General features: G+C 31.6%; 1 protein-coding gene across 3 annotated transcripts in view; it reads right to left on the minus strand.

The window, feature by feature from the left end:
* ZC3H13 (zinc finger CCCH-type containing 13) overlaps positions 1-20,661 on the minus strand; it is a 73,827-nt gene that overhangs the window by 46,100 nt on the left and 7,066 nt on the right. For all 3 annotated transcript variants that reach the window (XM_045567263.1, XM_045567264.1, XM_045567262.1), the window contains exons 4-8: positions 18,304-18,415; positions 15,795-15,903; positions 8,078-8,217; positions 7,318-7,475; positions 381-578 (exon numbers count right to left, since the gene is read on the minus strand). In XM_045567263.1, coding sequence (XP_045423219.1) covers positions 381-578; positions 7,318-7,475; positions 8,078-8,217; positions 15,795-15,903; positions 18,304-18,415 — 717 coding nt within the window. The remainder of the gene's footprint in view (positions 1-380; positions 579-7,317; positions 7,476-8,077; positions 8,218-15,794; positions 15,904-18,303; positions 18,416-20,661) is intronic.

A 20,661-nucleotide genomic window follows, 5' to 3' on the forward strand; every position in this document is an offset into this window, starting at 1 on the left:
ATGAGGTACAATGGTAGTTGCCAGGAGTTTGGGGAAGAGGAAGTTATTGTTTGCTGGATATACAGTTTAGGTTTGCAAAATGAAAAAGTTCTGGAGATCTGTTTCACAATGTGAATATACTTAACGCTACTGAACTGTACACTTCAAAATGGTTAAGATGGTAAATTTTGTTTTTTACCACAATTTAAAAATTCAAATATAAATTTTAAAAGTTAAAGCTTATTGAATTATCCATGACTTATTATAAGAATTATTAAACACACATGCACACAGTTGTAAACAAAATAAAAAAACCTATTAGACTAATGCCTAAAAACTTCTGAAAAGTAAATACTCTAGATTATACAAAAATAATATTAAAAACATACAATACTACTTACCTTGGCTTATCTCTTTTTTCTCTTTGTCTTTCAAAATCTCGCCCCCTTTCCTTTCCATCTCTTGGTTTTTCTTCTATCCTGTCTTTTACTTTATACTTTTCTTTGTATTTTTTCCCAAGGGCAATATCTTCTGGTATAGGAAGGGGAGGACTTGGAGTGCGTGGTCCCTTCTTTTTACTTTGGTTGCTTTTTGAATTCCTGAAGGTAACACAAAGCTGTCATTAGACGTTGGAATATTTCTGAAAGGCCAAATGGATTTTTTTAAAACACTTCTTAAAAATGGCAGCATTCTTTTCAACTACTTGCCCTTTACTATTTTGTATATGAGTAACCAACATCCAGGGGAAAAAAGTAACTCACAAAAACGAGTAAAGAATTAATTTAGTTGCTACTTGTTTTGTTAAAACTGCTTATTATTACATAATTTTAAAGGGTGGATTTCTGAGAAAAGATAAGAGGTATAATAGGAAGGGACCTTCAAAAAAGAAAATAATACTATAAAACAACTGCTTGAACTGCATCTTTTAAAGCTTACATAGACAAATAGATTAAGAAAGTAAAATTCACCTGTAATTCCACTACACAAGGATAACTATTTTTAACATCTTGCATATACTTCCACATCTCTTTCTGTCTCTAACTACTCATCTAAAACTGGATATCCACAGGCAAAAGAAGGAAGTTGGACCTTTACTTTGTACTACATAACTCAAAATAGGTTAAATGTAAGACCTAAGACTACTAGAAGAAAGACCTAAACAACTAGAAAATATAGAGGAAAAGCTTCATGCCATTGGACTTGGCAATAATTTCTTGGCTATGACACCAGAGGCACAGGCAACAAGACCAAAAGTAGACAAATGGGATTACTATATATATGGTCATAACTATTTTCTCATCATTAGAAATGGCTGTTAATCTCTCTGTCACACACATTCATGAAATATCCTATTATCATATTATGTAAGATTTTTTTGTACTGAATATAGACTTATTGTCAGCATCTTTCTATTATAACAAGAAGTAGATTTAGGTAATTGTTTTTATAGACTATATAGAATTTCCTTAGATGCTCTTTAACTTCTTCTTTCTTTTTTTGAGACAGAATCTTGCTCTGTCACCTGGGCTTGCATGCAGCAGCGTCATCATAGCTGATTACAACCTCAAATTCCTCAGCTCAACCAATTCTTCTGTCTCAGCCTCCCAAGTAGCGGGGACAACAGGCATGTGCCACAACACCTGACTAATATTTCTATTTTTTGTGGAGACAGGGTCTTTCTTGCTCTTGCTCAGGCTGGTCTCAAACTCCTGACCTCAAGAAACCCTCCCTCTTCAGCCTCCCAAAATGCGAGGATTACAGACATGAGCCACCACACCCAGCGTCTTTAACTTCTTTAAATAATTTCATAATGGTAAGTTTTTCTGGTGGCTTCTAAGTTTTCAACATTATAAAGAAAACCCAATCACATCATCTATAAATGAAATCCCAAGCATTGTTAGTAAACATTCACTTAAATCTCTGAATCTTGTTTAAAAAATTTTTCCTAACTCTTAGATCACAAAGATGGTCCCCTAAAATTTTAGAATTTTGCCTTTCACATTTAAGTCTTTAATCTACCTGCAATTGATTTTTGTGTATAAACTAACCTTTCTAAGTGCCTCTTTTTGGCACTTAATTTTATGTAAGTGGTATAACTTTGATCCCTTACGCATCTAAAATCGGCTGTTTTTTACTCATACCGGAACAATAGTTTGAACGAATGTAACATTTTTGTGTCAAAATCCTTTTCCTCAGAGCTCTATAAATAGTACAATATCTTGTAACATTTAGTGCTGTAGATGAGATGTCCAAAGACAGTCAATTTTTTTTTTAAAACTATTCAGGTGACCTGGTTTTTCTGTTGGGAGACTTATAAAACATTATTCCTTGGAAATAATTTTCACCAAGTCTTTTTTTTCCTTAATCTTTTCCAGCACTCAATGAACTGGTTCAATCTGAAACTTCACATTTTTACTGAATGTCTTCTATTTTTATTTCATCACTTTTCCGTATGACCCAAGTCTCTATAGTTCTCTTTATTATACAATTATTGCATCTCTTGGGCTGCTACCTCATATCATAGTTCTCTGTCATTTCCATCTCTCCTTTTGCTTTCAAATATCTTTTTTTTTTTTTTTTGAGACAGAGTCTCGCTCTATTTCCTGGGCTACAGTGCCATGGCGTCAGCCTAGCTCACAGCAACCTCAAACTCCTGGGCTCAAGCAATCCTTCTGCCTCAGCCTCCCAAGTAGCTGGGACTATAGACATGCGCCACCATGCCCAGCTAATTTTTTCTATATATTTTTAGCTGTCCAGATCATTTCTTTCTATTTTTAGTAAAGACAGGGTCTCGCTCTTGCTGAGGCTGGTCTCGAACTCCTGACCTTGAGCGATCCTCCCGTCTCGGCCTCCCAGAGTGCTAGGATTACAGGCATGAGCCACCATGCTCGGCTTCAAATATCTTAAATTTGTCTTTTAATTCCTTATTTTTCCTTTAAGTAGCACGCATTCCACTAATTCTAAATCTGGCAATACCATTATTCTGCTAATTTGTTTGAAAGTTTTTTTCTTCCAAAATACCCTTTTCACAGATTGGTTTGTTTGTTGTTCAGGATCAACTGCTCTCCTCCTATAAATGTAATACTCTCTCAGATCACACTACCCTTATAAATTAATTAATTATTTAAGATTATTCCTGTTTTCTGTATAAGCCATCTGCTCTAAGTGTCAGTCAGTCTGGTACTTCACACACTTAGTAAGTTTTCACTATCTCCTCATTTCATTATCTATTGATACTTATAAATGAGGACCTAACCTTAAATCCTAGAACTTATTCCCTATTATCTAGAATTCTCTAGTCCCAAGATTTCTTACCTATAAAACAGTAAATTCTTCAAAATTGCTGCTAAGATTAAAAAAAGATAAAAGTATATAAATGACTCATGGTGAGCATTTAGAAAATTTAGCTCTTAGCCCTTATCCCTATTTCTTCTTTTTTAATTTCAAAATATTAAAGGGGCACAAATGTTTTTGTTATATAGTTTTTATAATGTTTAAGTCAAGGCTATTAGTGTGCCCATCACCAAAGTACTGTCCATTATCCCTATTTCTTAGTTTCATAGACAGGGTTAACCACCCAAGCGAGTCAGAAATTACTAAAATATGATGACCAAATCTATTTTTCATCCTTGTCTTCTGCCAACAACCACATTAGCCACAACTCACTGCATACTTATGAGATGACTCAAACTTACACCTAACAGATAAGTGATAAATGTCTATATTTTTAAATATTTTTCCACTTTAAAGATAAAAACTAATAGTTGGCATCTATCAAAAGTTACTTTTAAAAATTTCAAGATAAAATGATGGAGGAATACTTGACACAAACTGTACTTTCACATTACTGCCTATGACAGAAACTAGCTGGGTATTTACCAAACCTTTTTCCTGGGCACAGTGCTAAACCATACTGTCTATACTTTTTTGAAATTAGGTGTGGCCAAGTGTCCATGATCTGGCCAAAGGAATGTGAGCGGAAGTGAAGTATACCACTTCCAGGCCCAATCTCAAAGGACACTTACGTGCCAGGCAATCGTAAACTATAGAGCTAAACAAGTGCAATACTCAAATTTTTCTTCGTACATTCCATTCTCTTGTTTCCTGGAAAACCCAAGAAAGTAGAGTCAAAAGGAACTCGAGTTATTGAATCTTCATGTAAAGGACAGTCACCTGTTAATCAGAAATACCCATTTTGACTTTACATGAGCAAGAAATAAACTTCCATTGTATTTAACCACTGACATTTTGGAATTTAGCTATTATTACAACCAGGATTACCCTAATAAGCTTATTAAGTACAGAATTTCTTCACATTACCCTTAAAATTATAGTGGTTAGAAAACACAATCAAGTTACAATGCTTTCCAACTGAAGAGGCCAAAATTGGTTTTGGCCAGTCTAAAGTCAACAGATCTTACATTTATTCTGTTAGTGGCACAGAGTCTACTTCCTATTTGTGGCATAAAGCTCACCTGTCTACTTTTATCATTTTTAGATCCCTTCTCTGTCTCTCCCCAAAACTATTTGTTTAGAACAGCTTTTGATGTACTTCATATTTATTTGTACAGAGAGCTATAAATAAAAACTTACCTAATGAAAACTAAGATTAAACATGCAGATGGATAGGATAATATATTTATAATTTTAAATCATACATCAGGATAAATCTTACCATCAGACTATATCTCACAATGATTGTCAAAGAAAAATACCTGCTTTCAGGGAGAAATGTTGAGTTTTGTCAGTAATTATATCTGCCCATCCAATATGATAACCTAGTAAGACCAAGAAGTCTATTTACTTATTGTTACCTCCGTTGACTTATTGGCATTGGTTCCTGGTTCAAATACTCCACAGAATTTTAACTGAAATTCTAATCCTTACTCATCCTTAATATATCTTCAAACAGTTTATGGTATGATCCAGCCATAAAATTAAAAGATTATCTGACACAATCTAGGCAATGAAAACTGCATAGCTAAAGAAATGCTACTCTCAATTTGATGTTTTCTTTGTATCTTTAATGTGCTGGTTTCCAGGTCCTTCTGCTTCTGTTATTAAATTAATGGTGGATGTTAAAGTCGACAACATATTAGAATACAGGAAATATAGTAGTTAAACCAGTGTAATTATTTATGACAAATATTTATCAAAAGATGAGTTACTAATAAAGCAGTAAGAGATTATATGAAAAAGAAGAGGATGAAATTAACCCTTCATCTAAATAGTTATCAAAACTTTATAGGAAGACATTAAATTTCAAAGATTTTGATAAGAAAGGATAAGAAAATAAAGAAAGGATATTTCTTGTATACAGTTTATTGGAGAAATAAATGGAATTGAGGGAAATTTATACAATTGGTTAGCCAAGAGGATAAAGACCAAGTGGGGTAGATCGTGTAATTCCATGACTCAACTTCTGCAATATCCCTTTCCAATATTTACTTGATCCCAGGAACAAAGAGGATCAAGCCAACTTTACTGAGTACCTTCTTAGAATGCAAAGCTCTATGCAACGTAGGTACTATGGGAAGACAGAACTATTAACCATCAAGATCTCAATCTTCAAGGAGCTTAAATTTAATAGAGGTTGTAAAAGATGTATGTCACAGCTGAAATATAATGCAAAAGGCAATTAATATTAATAAGGAGGTATAAACAAAATCTGATAGGTACACAAAGGGAGCAGAAATTATGTTCAGTAAGGAGAAATGGGAAAACTTAATGGAAAATTTAGCATTTGCTAGAGATTGAAGGATTGAAGGGAGAAGAGGGTACATAGGAGGAAACTAGACAAAAATACTGACAAGAAAGAAAAGATCCAACTTTAAATGTCATTCTAAGGAATATGAATTTCATTCGACAGAATGGAAAACCACTGAGTTTTTCAATGGCATAATAAATTAATTGGGATTGTCCTTCTAAGATTTCTTTGACAGCATCTGTAAAATGAATGGGTTGAGGTAGCTGAATGAAAATGTGTATGTGTAGGGGGAGAGAACAGCACATAAAGGAAATAGTAGGATGATATAATAATCTAGGCAGAAAGTAACTGGAGTCTGAAATAGAGTCAGTCTCTACAAAGTGCAAGGAAGGAGATATTTTCATTATGGGGTCAGATAGACAGAGTTTGCCAATTTATCAAATATGAGGGAGAAGAAGATTTTAGTTTAGTTTTTTTAAAAATAAAATTAGTACATGTACTTCTTTTTTTTTTTTTTTTTTTTTGAGACAGAGTCTCACTTTGTTACCCGGGCTAGAGTGAGTGCCGTGGCATCAGCCTAGCTCACAGCAACCTCAAACTCCTGGGCTTAAGCGATCCTCCTGCCTCAGCCTCCCGAGTAGCTGGGACTACAGGCATGAGCCACCATGCCCGGCTAATTTTTTTGTATATATATTTTTAGTTGGCCAGATAATTTCTTTCTATTTTTAGTAGAGACGAGGTCTCACTCTTGCTCAGGCTGGTCTCGAACTCCTGACCTCGAGCGATCCACTCGCCTCGGCCTCCCAGAGCTAGGATTACAGGCGTGAGCCACCGCGCCCGGCCGTTACATGTACTTCAATTAAAATAAAATTTAAATAGTACAGAGTGACATTAAATGAAAATGTGCTTTGTCTCTTATTCTTAGTCCCTCAATGTAATTATATTTAATCATTTCTATTTTAATTTCTTCAACTGGCTACTATAGTAATTCTAAATATTAATATATTCATGCTGCTAAATATATGTTATAAAGACTCTAATCTCTAGATTATGTACACAAAAACACAAAAACAATGTTTATTGTGTATAAAGTATAATAGCTTTAAAACTAGAAACAACATAAATGTTCAACAAGAGAAAAGTGGATAAATATATAGTATAAATACTAACATAAATAAACTAAGGTTACATACATCAATATAGATTAATGTAAAAAAAGTTAAGTGAAAAAGCAAGTAGCAGAAGAAAAGTTATAATGTATCTGTATTATAATTAGAGTGGAAAGTAATACTATATACTGCAAAACACACATTAATGAAAGTACAAACACACATGCACAAGTACCATAAACACCAAATTCAAAAGGGAGGAACAGGAAATGTATCTGCTATGTTTTATTTCTTAAAAGATAAAAAGCTCTGAAGCATATGTGGATGTGACTCGTATTTGTTTTATTGTTCTCTATAATTTTCATTTTAATAAAATATTTCACACTTTTGGGGGGAATAAATAAGCTTACATTAAATACTGAAAGTGTTAAAAGTATCCTTTTGTAATCTACTACATAATTCTTACTAGTATCACATAGAAAAAAGCTATTACATTCTGGTACTATTTATCACCCTACTGACCTCTGCTGGTCCAACAGGGGAGAAGACACTGCAGATGTCTTCCTGTCTTTCTTGCTAGCTGAAGATGACTTGGGGCTTGATTTTCGCTTCGGTGATTTGCTAGACTTTCTTAAAGAAGGTGATGGAGACAATTTTGATCTAAGCACATCTGGTGAAACCTTTCAAAAGAATTCAGTAAGTCAATTTGGAAATTCCTCCACTCCTGGTACAAGATTTACAGTATTTTGAAATTACACCCAACTTTAGATTAAAAATTAAGTATTATAGCCACCATCTGTTGATTAAGTCTGACTCCTGAACCCATGCCTTTACCAACATGATAATTAACTGCCTTAAAATACACTAATATCAATAAAGCAAATTAAAATTATGAAATTTTAAAACCTCAGAAAAATCACAAATTATATTCAAATAAATTGTATCTCTATTCTTTAAAAATAAACAAGGCATTCTAGAAACAGCATGGGCCTGAAACAGACATATGTATTGTATATTTAATGCCCATTTTTTATTAGCTGATGACTCTAGGCAACAGAGCCTCAGTTTTGCTCACCTGTTCAATAGCAAAAATATTTCCTATTTATCTAATAGATTAATGTGAAGATTAAATGATTAACATATATGGAGTAGCTGATATAAAGTGAGTTGATCAATGATCAGTATCCTAGGATAATTTAAGATGCAGCAAGCAGCTGAGTTATCTGACCAATATCCATGTTGCTATTAATTACTAACATATTTATTGTAAAAAATAGCATACCTCCTTTTTAATGATAATTTCTTCTCTCTTCTCCATGTTTTCTTGCTCCAGCTTCATTAATTCCCTCTGAATCTTCTGACGCTTCATTTCCAATGACAATTCATGAACATAATCATAATTAATATCTCCATTGTCAGAATCTTTAAAATAAAAATTGAATTACTGTCAGAAACTATCATAATTAATACCCCAAATTACAGAATTTCAGCTTTTTGTATGCAAATTTAAATGGCTGATTCTTTCATCAGAATAACACTTCTAAAAGAAATAAATACTGTTTCTATAAAGGATACAAGTCACCATGATTGATTTCTTTAAGAAAAGCTAAATCCTTTTAAGGTTTCTGGGTTTTCTGGAAGTGATTTTGGGTTGTTTGAGGGTTGGGTTTTTTGTTAGAAGATAGGATTTCAAAATATATAATTGAGGCACTCAGCTGAATATTTTAAGACTTAAAATTACCAAAGCCTTCGTTATTTCATGCTTTTCATATGATAATGATTCACTATCTTCTTGATTTTCTTAAAGATGCATTACTAAAGTCAGGTTATATTAGGTGTGCAACATTACTTCCACAGTTTTGTCTTTTTTTTTTTAATGAGACAACTGATTCCTATCTAAAACTAAAGTTAACTAATTTTAATACTAATGTGGACATGAGCTAATTTTTAAGGATTTATAATAACTTTCAATACAAGTGATTTGTACTATTTCCTAGATTAGAACTGTCCATCTCAATGGATCTGATGCCATGTTTCCATTTCCATTTAATCTTTTCTGATAAAAAAAAAAAAACAACTGAAAGTTAGTTAAAAAAGAGAAAGGAAAAGGAAAAGTATAGAAGTTTTCAGTGGCTACTGGCACTAGCACCCAACCCCTCACCTTCATTTGCCATAAATGCCAGGAAGCCTGGAAGAGGGAATTTCAACTGACTTCTACTCTAACACAGGAATTGGGCTTGATCAATCACAAACTGAGGTGCCTTCTCAAGCTATACTTTTAGCACTTTAGATCATTTCTCAACCTAGGATAAAGAAATAAAATGAAGACAGATCTAAGAAATAATAACGTAGTCCTACTTGATTGCTTAAAGAATAAGAAAATGAATATCATTGTCACTTACAGCTCAAATGCATTAGAATGAAAATTGACCATTCATGTTTGGGGACTGAGAGAGTAATGATATATTCATTATCCATGTTAACTAAATGTGATTACTTATGTTGGAGTATGATGACAATTTCTCACTAAACATATAAAATAGACTAAATCATGTTTTTCAGTCAGAGAGCAATTGCTAAATATTTAAGGGTATAGAGGGTTTTTACTACATAAAGTTGAAGATACTAACTTTAATTAAATGAACAATAACTGTCTCTAGTTACTATTTTACACTCCGTTGAGACATTTTACATCAGTGAATAACAGGACTCAGTGATCTGGTTTATATTCTTAACACACTGAATGCCATAGTAGGAAAAAAAATTTTTTTCCTTGGGGCCATGGTGTTTATTATGAAAATAGAATAAAAACCTTGAAAACAAAACAATCCTTTCTAATTTAATGAAAAATTTGTTATTTTTTATTATTTTCTGTCCGTGAGTCATATGCAATTAAATAGTTAATATTAATTGTAACAATAAGAACATCAACGAATAAGATTTCATGAAGCAACTGCAGGGTTTTGCCCAGGGCAGCCACCCATTACGTACCATATATGCTACAGCATGGCAGCATGAGTTGCCTGCGCACCACGCAGCTCCCAAGGTAAAGAGACATGTGAGTTACATAAGCTTCTGAAGGCCCCAGGCTCAAAACTAGTGTGAGTTAAACACAACTCACATGGCAGTTCATGTTAAATTAAATTATATAACAAAATACCCAGGTTAAAAAAAGAAAGAATAATTAATCCTAAAGAATTATCAACAGTGTTTCAGACGATACAGTATTATCAATAATGCCTTGCCTATCCAAAAGCTGCCATCTGGAAATATCACCAATGCAGAATACATTATAAGAAACAAGAAGCTGGCTTTTAGTTCTCAATCCCCAACTACTCAAACAAGGGTGAGAACTGAGCGGTTAAAATGAATGTTAAAATCAATGTATTACAGCTAAAATACTTTGCTCAGAGGAAAAGCTCTCAAGTCTTTACTTAGTACTTATTTTATGCATATCTAATATAATCAAAACTCAGATGTTTTCATAGGCTATAAGAGATGGACTACAAGGTAGGCACATTGCTACAACTGATAGTTTCCTGAGAAGAAAAAAACAGAAACCACAAATTACAAATTCAAAAACAAGGGTCAGAAACCAGTTAATAAATTGAGAAAACATCTCTCACATAGTTTGAGGTTATCACTACAATTGCCTTATAAAAACCAATTCATATAAATGATTCTGTGTAATCATAAAATATTAAATATAATTAGAACGGTGTATTTAACAAGGCAGAGATTTTTAAAGAATATATAACAGAAAAATATATGCAATATGTAAGAAAAGATTAATATTCTTTATACATAAAGAATTCTTACTAATTTACAGAAGAACGGGCAAAGGACATGACAAGACAATTCAGGAAAACAGAAAGAAATGCAAATGATACACGACTTTTTCATGTATTAAGGAGACTTTTTAAAAATTATATTATTAATTGTTGGCAAAGGTACAAAGGACATGCTCCTTCTTTGGTGCTAGCAATGTAAACTAGTAGTACATCTATCCTGTAAAATAATTTATCAATATGGGTAAAAGTCTTAAGAACACTCATACCCTTTAATATAACAATTTTACTTTTAATAATTTATTACATAAAAATAGTCATAAAAATTAAAAAATTTATGAAGAATAAAAGATTATAAATATGAGCACTTCCTCTTGACTTTATGACACATTTTATGAGCACACTGTTAAAGTCTTAATTCTGAGTACATGGAGTAAAATATGAAATTCCTTCAGATTCCTCTCACAACCATCCTCGCTCCAGTGGCAACACTGCTAACAGTTTAGTGTTGTATGCATAAAGATAAGGCTTTACATTTTTCTCTAAAATAATAGGACCCAAACTACAAACATGGCCGTATAAACAAGATCTTTCCATGTTACACATACAGGTCAACCATCTTTATTTAACATCTGCAAAGCATTACATAGTAACTTAACCAGTTTCCTTCTGAGAGGCAGTTTGTTTTCAATATTTTGCTGTTATAAATAAGACTTCAATGAACATTTTGATACCTACTTTGGTTCACAAGTACAAGTATTTCTTTATGATATTTCTCAAACTACATGTGCTGGATCATACAAAAGTATAATTTCTATTTTTAATATTGCCAAACTGCATTCCAAAACAGTTTACCAATATAAACTCCCACTTGATAACATTTTTAAGTTTTACCAAAGTGATGGGTGAAAAATGCTCTTTCTTCATTTTCATGAGTATTTCCCTGCAGTAAGGTTGAGCATTTAATGGCCATTTCTATTTTTTCTATGAGTTACCGATCCAATATTTTTAATTTTGCTTATTTTTTAACTAGACTGTCTTTTTCTAACATATTTATGGAAGCTCATTATATGTTTAATATAGTGTCTTTATTAATGCTTACACATGTTACACCGTCAAATATTTTCTTCTAGTTTATTACTTGTCTTTAATTCCTATATTTATTATAGTTACACAGAAATTTCTAATTTTTACATAACCAAATCTTTTGTGGCTTCTGTTTCATGCCTTATTTTAGAAGGATGTATGTACCTCCAAAATTACCAAAATATTTTCATGCATTTTCTTCTATTGCAGTGATACTTTTGTTTTTCTGTTATTGTACTGGTCCTTAGGACCACATGGTGAACAAACAGAAGTTGTTTAAGGAACCAGATAAAAAACCACAGATTTGGGGGTTCACACTGGAAATTTAGGAAGCAACCAGATAATGAAAAGTTTTGTAAGCACAAAAAGAATGTGTATAATATCTGCTTGTGGATGCTATGGGAAATTAGAGATTTTTAAACAGAGGAATGAAAAGAACCAATTTATTGTTTTAAAAGATTACTCTGCAACTAACAGAGTGGGAAGAAATACTTGCAATATGTATTATATATCTGATAAAAACCTCATATCCAGACTATATAAAGAATTCCTATAATCAATAAGAAAAAGCAGATAACAATAGAAAAACAAGCAAATATTTGGAATAGTTTAAAAAATATAATGGTCAATAAACATGTGAAAATGTTCTCAACTCTGTTAGGGAAATGCAAACTAAGACCACAATGAGATACCACTACATACTTCTAGAATGGCTAAGATGAAAAAGGCAAAAAATACCATACAGGTAATAGATACAACCATTTTTGATTCGGCATTACCTACTAAAAAGGAACAAATACATATTCCATGGTCCAATAATTCCACACTGAAGTATAAACTCAAGAGAAATAAGTACATGTTTAAAAAAATATGTTTAAGACCAGTACTAGCACCTTGTTCATAATATCCCCAAACTGGACATTTCCCAAATATTCATCAACAGTAGAATAAATCATGGTATATTCATACAATAAAATATTATATAGCAATAAGAACTAATGAACTATAACTACATGAAATAAAGTATATAGTTGAATCTCATAGACAATATTGCTAGCAAAAGAATCCAGGCACAAACGGAGTACATGCTGTAGATTCCATTTATACAGAACTTATAAACAGGCAAAACTAATCAATAGTGCTAGAAATTAGGACAGTAGTAACCTTTGGGAGGTGGGGGTAAGGCAGGCAGTGACTAAAAGGAATCATGGGGTGGGGTGTTATGGGATACTAGTAATTTTCTATTAATATTAATTGATTTGGATAATTAATATATAGATTGTAAAGAAGCCCCAGGAGCATGATTTCACCTAGAAGGAAAAATTAAAAGTGAGAAAAGAAGGTGGCTAGACAAAAAGAAAGCAACCAAAAGAGTTCTAGAAACTGTCTCTATAGACAAGTGGTTCTCAAGGAGTGGTTTGAGGATGAGAGGGTGGGGGTTCCCCGAGACAATTTCAGGAGTTCCACAAAACCATTTCTACAATACACGTTATTTGTCTGGTTTACTAATTCTCTCATGAGTATATGAGTTTTCCAGAAGACATGATATCATTAACAGATTGAATGCAGAAGCAGATATGAAAATCTAATTGTATTCTATTAAGCCAGACATTAAAACAATTTGTAAAAACATGTAAAACACTGCCACCTTCTCACAATTTTTTTTTTTACTTTGCAGAGTACAGTAATTTTTCATAAAGGTATATATCAGATTTATTGTCATTGTTAAATGAATTAATAAACATTTTCAAAATTTCCTAAGTTCAATTTCTAATATGGCAATTATCGAAACATGAAATTCACAAAGACAAAAGCTCTTTGCCATACTTTAAAAGAGTGCAAAAGTGTCCTGAAACCAAAAAGTTTAAGAAACACTACTATATGCCAATTTCTTCTGAGTCTAGCTAAAATTGCTATGTACTTTAGATTGACGGACGATACAGAACTTAAGTCTATTAAACCAATTTAGTCTCACTATCCAGGTACTGAGGTGACTGACTAACTCCATACTTCAATATTCCCTTAATAGGCACTTTAAAATCATAGAGACACACAATGATTACACTTGCGAGTTTCGATCAAGGGAAAACATAAGAAATTGCCATGTGGATGTTTTGTATGTAAAACTACCATTAAAGACATTCACACTCACCTTTTAAAAGAATTTCCTAAATGAAAGGCTCTTGTAATAAAATCACTTTCGATTTTTTTTAAAGAAGGTAGTCAAGCACAAAGCTTTAGGAATCAACATTTATGGGACAGACAGAATGCAAGGAAACTCAATATAAGACTGAAGGGCTTGAACAGGAAGACAGAAAACTGAAGAGTAATAGATGGAAGCCAAGGGAAGAGTGTTTTTTAACAAGATAGGAACTCTCAGATACATCAAACGCTACAGAAAAGTCTTATAGAGACAAGCATTTTTCCATTTAGTCAGCAAAGAAGAGGTTATTAGTGACCTTGCAGAGCAATTTTAATAGAGAGTTGGGTGGTCAGAAGATTAACTAATGAGTATCAGGTGAAAAAGTAGAGATAGTAAGGTATAGAACTCTTTTAAGAATTTAGTTGTTAAGTGGGGATAAACAGAGTACTAGCTAACAGGAATATGGGGAAAAGAGAAAATTGATTTTTAAAGATTTAGAAAAGAATATATAATAAATGAACAAAATTGCTGAGGTAGGAGGAAATCAGATGTAGAATACAAGGGAATATATTAACCTTATACAGTAAGAGAGGGGCCTCTCACACAGAATAAAAGAGAAGCAAAAAAGTTTAGGCATGAATAAAAGATTAGTTTGTGGGTGTGGCAAGAAGTTGAGGGAGTTTCTGGATGAAGAGTTCCTTCATTGCTGTGTAGTAGACCATAAAAAGGAGAAATAAAAGTGCAGGAGATTTATGGAGAAGGTTTAACAGCTACTTTAAAATCAAGGAAAGAACTGATAGGCTTTTCTGAACCTTCTAAATTTTCAGCAATTAGCTAACATTATTATTAATGAGAATAGGAAAATTTTTATTTTTAAAGATAAGTATCTAATATATTTAAAAGTGTTTTTTATCTAAAATAATTAAAATAAAAAGAAAGAATGTTGGGTGTATTAGAGTTAATCCCTTATTATTTAGGAAAAGTTAGCTATCCAAACTTGAATAGTTATGGTTTGTAATACCTTACTTCAATACATTAACTAATTAGTCCTCTACAATGGGACATTATAGCTGCCTTTACTGCTATTTTGTAGAAGAGCTATTAGATTCAATTATGAACTCTCAATGAACTGATCATTAAAAAGTATCTTATTTGTTCTTGGAAGCAATTTTTTAACAGAAAGCACTGTCTAAAGATGGAATAAATTTCCCTAATAAGTATTGATATTCTAATTACTGAAGAGACATTTAGGTTATTTTTCAAGTCTCAGCCTATAAGTCTTCAGAGATCATTTGGAAATATAGTAGTAAATATTTTAGGCTTGCAGGTTCTTAGTTCTGTTTCACAAGGACTCAACTTGGCCACTGTAGCTCAAAAGCAGCCACAGACAATATGTAACCAAATGGACATGGATGTGTTCCAATAAAATATTATTTGCAAAAACCAGTGACTGGCCCACAAGCTGTAGTTTTCTAAGCCATGGTCTAAGTTTTCAACTTATCACTGAGAAAGTTGTTTAAATTCTTAAACTCTTCAGTTTTGTCATCTATGACTAGTAACAAAGCTATGGAAAAGTCAACAATTTCTTGAAAATAATTTTCCCAGGTCCTTAAGATTTAAAAATCTCACTTTTAACACTTTACATGAAACAACAAACACATTTAGATTTAATTTTTTAAAACTCAGTTTGAGGAATTTAAAAATTTGTGAATGTAATAAAATCCCAAAGAACAGTGATGCTGCACAATGAAGTTCTGGAGGGAAAGAGAAGGATGGGAAAGTTGAAATACACAAACTACTTTCCCTGCCTTTGTACTGCTACTATATGCCAGTTTCTGCCTTACAGTAAGATAGAAACAGGTCAATAAGATGAATCTGAAACAATAGGGAGAGCACAGCTGAAAGGTGTTTTAAAGCCCACAAAAACTCTACACAGTGAATAATCAAAAATTGACTATATAAACAAAGACTTTGAAACTCACCATCTCTATTAGTTTCCCATTCTACATTTTCTTCTTCACTTTCTGGAGTTCTCTCCTTAGTGATTTTTATGTCTTCCTTTTCCCTATGTCTCCCTCTTGAAGATTCTTTCTAAAAAGCACGTATATGTATTCAGTTTTTTAAAAACTATATGAAGTAGTTATTATAATACAGAACATTTAATTTCATTCATATTTGTTTCATCAAAGAATCAGTTTTGTAAATATTCACTTATCTTCCAGGCAGAGGTAGTGACAAGTTCTGGTTTAGCACCACAATGAAAAGACTGTATCTATTTTACTAAAGAACAGAAACTTGGTAAATGTAAGGAGTAGCTAAGATTTAAAAATATACAATGCAAATCTAATACTTTAATAAGCATTTAATATTCTACTACATAATAAGTTTTTTATATCAAAAATCACTGGAGAAAAGAGAGTTTAAAATGGATAAAAGACAACAGAAGAATTTGAAAGTGTCCATATTTTAAATCACCTAAAAAGGGCTAAATCATTCACTGTAGACTTCCAAAAATAATTAATCTAAGACTTGTCATACACTAAAATAATAGCTATTTTTCTACACATCTAAAGATAAATCCAAACTCATTTAATAATTTTATAAAGGCTTTTAAAAAAAGAGATTTGACCTATGTTGATGAAGCCAAATGGTACTTAAAATAGTCAGTAATTAGGCCTTAATATTGTAGCTAAAAAACAAGTTTTATACTTTATTCCAGGTAAACAGTAGCCTATACACAAAACAGAACAATAATTCAAAATAGTCTATTGCATAAGACTCCAAGCCACATTTTACTTGGTAATGAGAAAATAAAGTAACCAGTGTTTTATAATTGTTATCTTTCACCACAGTAAAATTCTTTAACACTCTAAATACTAACTATGAAAGACACTGATATACAAGGATATTATAAGTATAGAAAGTTCTTTCTGAGCATTACTAGCCATATAATTTGGCCTCTTAAAACACAAATTAATTTTTCTTTGAAGTTTTCTTTTTAAACAACTCTAGAATATATCATAATTGCTCCTAAATTTTACATATTTAGGCATGAAGTCATGTTGTATAACTTGCCAAATGACATATATGGTTGCTGGTAAGGTGACAGAGGCTGACAAAAATTATTAAAAATTATATGAGAGTAAAACCTGCTACCAAAAAATGGTAAAGGGTCAAGAATATAGAACTGGGTGCCTTTTTGTACAGAGCACAAACGGGGAAAAAAAAAACCAATCTATTTGTATTCTTAAAATATATTCTGTGGAACATCAATGAAAAACTATCCTACATCCCATACAACTTTCAAATGTTTTATGGATTAAACCCACTATAAACATACATTAGTACATAACTGTAACTATAGAAGTTACCTCCAAATCATTGAATAACATACTCTGTGCTTTCTATTTAAAAGTATCATGTAATATTCAACTACAAATCTATTTTAAAAAGGTTTCAGAGCAGTAGTGCTGGTACTGCAAAATAAACAAAATAATATGTGAATTTGTAACACAGATTTTCACCAGATTTAAAACCAGAAATGTAATAATAAATTTCTTCAATAATGCTTTATCTAAATATTTCATAATATTTACCCTAAATACTGAAATGATGTTATTTTTGAGTTCTCCATGTTTTTCAATATGACTGCTACTACCCCTAGTGATCATGTATAATTTCTATCATTGAACACTAGAAAATGAATGCAGGCTTCAATATGTGGCAGAATTTCAAGTTAGGAGACATGTTTTTTCTAATACTCGTCACTTTTCAACCTCTAATCATAACATAGGAAATTGTCTTGATAACACTTATTAAGAAGGCCCAGCTCATTTAAAAGAATATCCTATTTCCTCATTTTCTACACTTGAACAATGTGTAACTTGTTTGGGCATGTTATTCCTTTCATTAAGCAAAGTTATTTCTTTCTTTCTCTTATCACAGTCAAATAAATAGCATCTGAAATTATTTGTCCTGTGTAGTGTAGCATGGTCTGCTATTTCACCTTCCTCTATTTCTTGAACAGAATGGCTTATCTTCTCTTAAATCTAAACATATTAATTATAAATATAACCTTTTGATTACTTCATTATATATTCTAAATTAGTCATCCTGGAACATCTACATGTTGAAATACTTGTTAAAGAACTACAATATTTTAGCCAAAATCCTTGGGACCAGATATTTTAAGAATTGAGAATTTTTTTGCATTTCAAAGTATTTTAAGTAACAGTGCTACTTAGGGCAGGAAACAGCAGCCTGTGATCAAACATACTAATATTTTTGCAGCAAAACAGAAATTCATCAATTAAGTAAAGACTATAATTAAATTCATTTCAATTAAGATCATAAATTATGTTATCTATATAGAACATTATAATGCCACATTACATATTTACCATATATTTACCACATAATATTTAAAATGGGACATAAATAATAAATCATTAATTGAAAAATGTAACTTTGTTTTGGGAAATTCATTCCTACCCTAACAGGTGAGGATGACTCCTCTGTATTTCTTTTCTGGGGCTCAGTGTCCACATCTTGGCGCTTGTTCTTCATTCTTTCTCTAAGATCCCCTGTAGGTCTTTCTGGTGACCTTTGAACCAAAACACAAAAACAAAAGAAAAAGCAAAACAAAACAATGAAAATCTATATTTATATAACATTTTATAAGAATATATTTACAGAAATAACCTCACAAATCTCGACATAATATTTCTAACAGTCCTTGGCTCCTAAATTTCTGAAAAATAATTAGTTTCAGCTTAAATATTAATACACAAAAAATATGAGCAAGACTTACAAGTTTTCTCCCAATACCAATCAAAATATGTATGTTAAAATTCCATGGGGTGACAGGTACTGATGATATGAACAAGAACTATATGTGAAGTGAGAAAAAGGAGTTAACAGGCTTGAATTGGTTTCCTATTAACCACATAAATATACCAGTTACATCTGGAAGCAAAAGATAGTGGTAAGACAAAGTTTTAAACTACAAAGTTGGAAAATTAATCTAGAGGCAGCAGCCTATTATCTACCTATGTATGTGGCTGGATGCAACATCAACAACTGAAAAAATATTTTATGAACCTTAAGAATCAAAGCAAAGATAGGAGTTTTACAGTTTCTTTTTAGTTTTAAATTATTTAGAATAAAGATAGTTAAAGGATTCAAAGCAAAATTTTAGAACAGTGATTTTACATTCTGCTGTGGATTTTTTTTAATTGACAGAAAAATACACATTTATCTTCAACAATGGTAAGGCTTTCTAATTTATACTAGAAATTTGATAGTATATGCCTATGCAATTATTTTCACACTTAGTGAGAAAAATAAAGGCAAGATGGAAAACACATTGCCTCTAAAGAGTATGCCTAGAGCACCTTTAAAAGAGGTCAACAGAAATTAAGGAATGCTGTTTCCTCTTTGGTCACCAAAAAATACTATATATAAAAAAAGATAGCAACAACTCACATAAATATTCACATCTATTTCAAGTAATCATTGATCAATCAAATCAATTTCTTCAATTTATCAATCATTAATACAAATCGTATAATTAGTGAAGAAATAATTTGAGTTAATGCACTTTAAAGGATCTCAATATTTACATGCACATTTAATAGACGTATATATTAACTGTTTTAACAGTTAGAGCAAAACTTGAAACTGGAACCTCTTATTAAGAACTAGTACTTAAGTGCTCTAAGACATAACTATGATGTACGTATAAATCCTATGTGCCCTGCTTTCCTTAATATAACAGTTTTATCTTGAACTTGTTTCTATTCTAAACAACACCTAACAGAGTGAATGCTCTACACACAGTGAATACTCAATGAATAACTTAAATGTCTTGTATATAAACAAGCGTTTCATAAAATGCATTGCTTTTCTTCCCATCTTTGAATCACATTATGAACTATGTTTCCTCCCTACAAAAAAATACACAAATACAAAAGTTATCAGATGGGAAAACACATACAAAATAGCAAAATTGTAACAAAAATACTTTATTCTAAGTCTAGTAGTGACTTTACTATTTTCCACTATAGACAAATTTCTCTGCCTATTTTTCTTAAAACTACTTCTCATATAAAAATTTTTAGTCAGTTAATAAATTTCAAAGATAAAGCACGTATTAAAAGTATTAAAAGTATAGTTCTAATATAAACAAAACATTAAAATTATTGAAATAGTTTCCACAGGTGTGGGTCTACAAGTGTATACACAAGTAATTAAACATATACAATAAAAGCTAACTTTCCCACATTAACAGATGTGACAAAAGACAACTTAACCACAAATAAAACAGTATTCAGCATCACAAATAAACTAAAATGTACATTTAAGTGAACAGAAAGTTTGCTAATGTTTAAGTGTTTGAATTTTAAATTCTACTAAACTTCAAAATCTACCCACACCCCACAAACAAAAAAAAATCATCCAATTAAAAAATATCTCCAGTTGCTAATGTTCAGTTTTTATACTGTTGATGTGCCAAAGCAATCAGCATATCCAATTTTAGGACTAGGTAAATTATTTATTTACCAATCAAGTTTAAACTACTTTTGTGACAAACTTTATGTATACTACATCTTTAAGCATTACATCTTTAATTTGGGGACAGAATTAAAAACAAATGCTACCAAAATTCCAGCTAAGTTGTGATAAATTACTCCCCAAATAAAAACATCAACCATAACAAAATCATCATGCGGGAACCAAAAGAAAAATAAAAATTCATTATTAAGCAAGTTTAAATTAGACAAGCCTTTAATAAAGGCAAAATGATATTCTAAATAGGTAGTACATTTATCACATATAAATACAGATTTT

The sequence above is a fragment of the Lemur catta genome, chromosome 13 (assembly GCF_020740605.2).
Source record: "Lemur catta isolate mLemCat1 chromosome 13, mLemCat1.pri, whole genome shotgun sequence".
Taxonomy (NCBI): Eukaryota; Metazoa; Chordata; class Mammalia; order Primates; family Lemuridae; genus Lemur; species Lemur catta.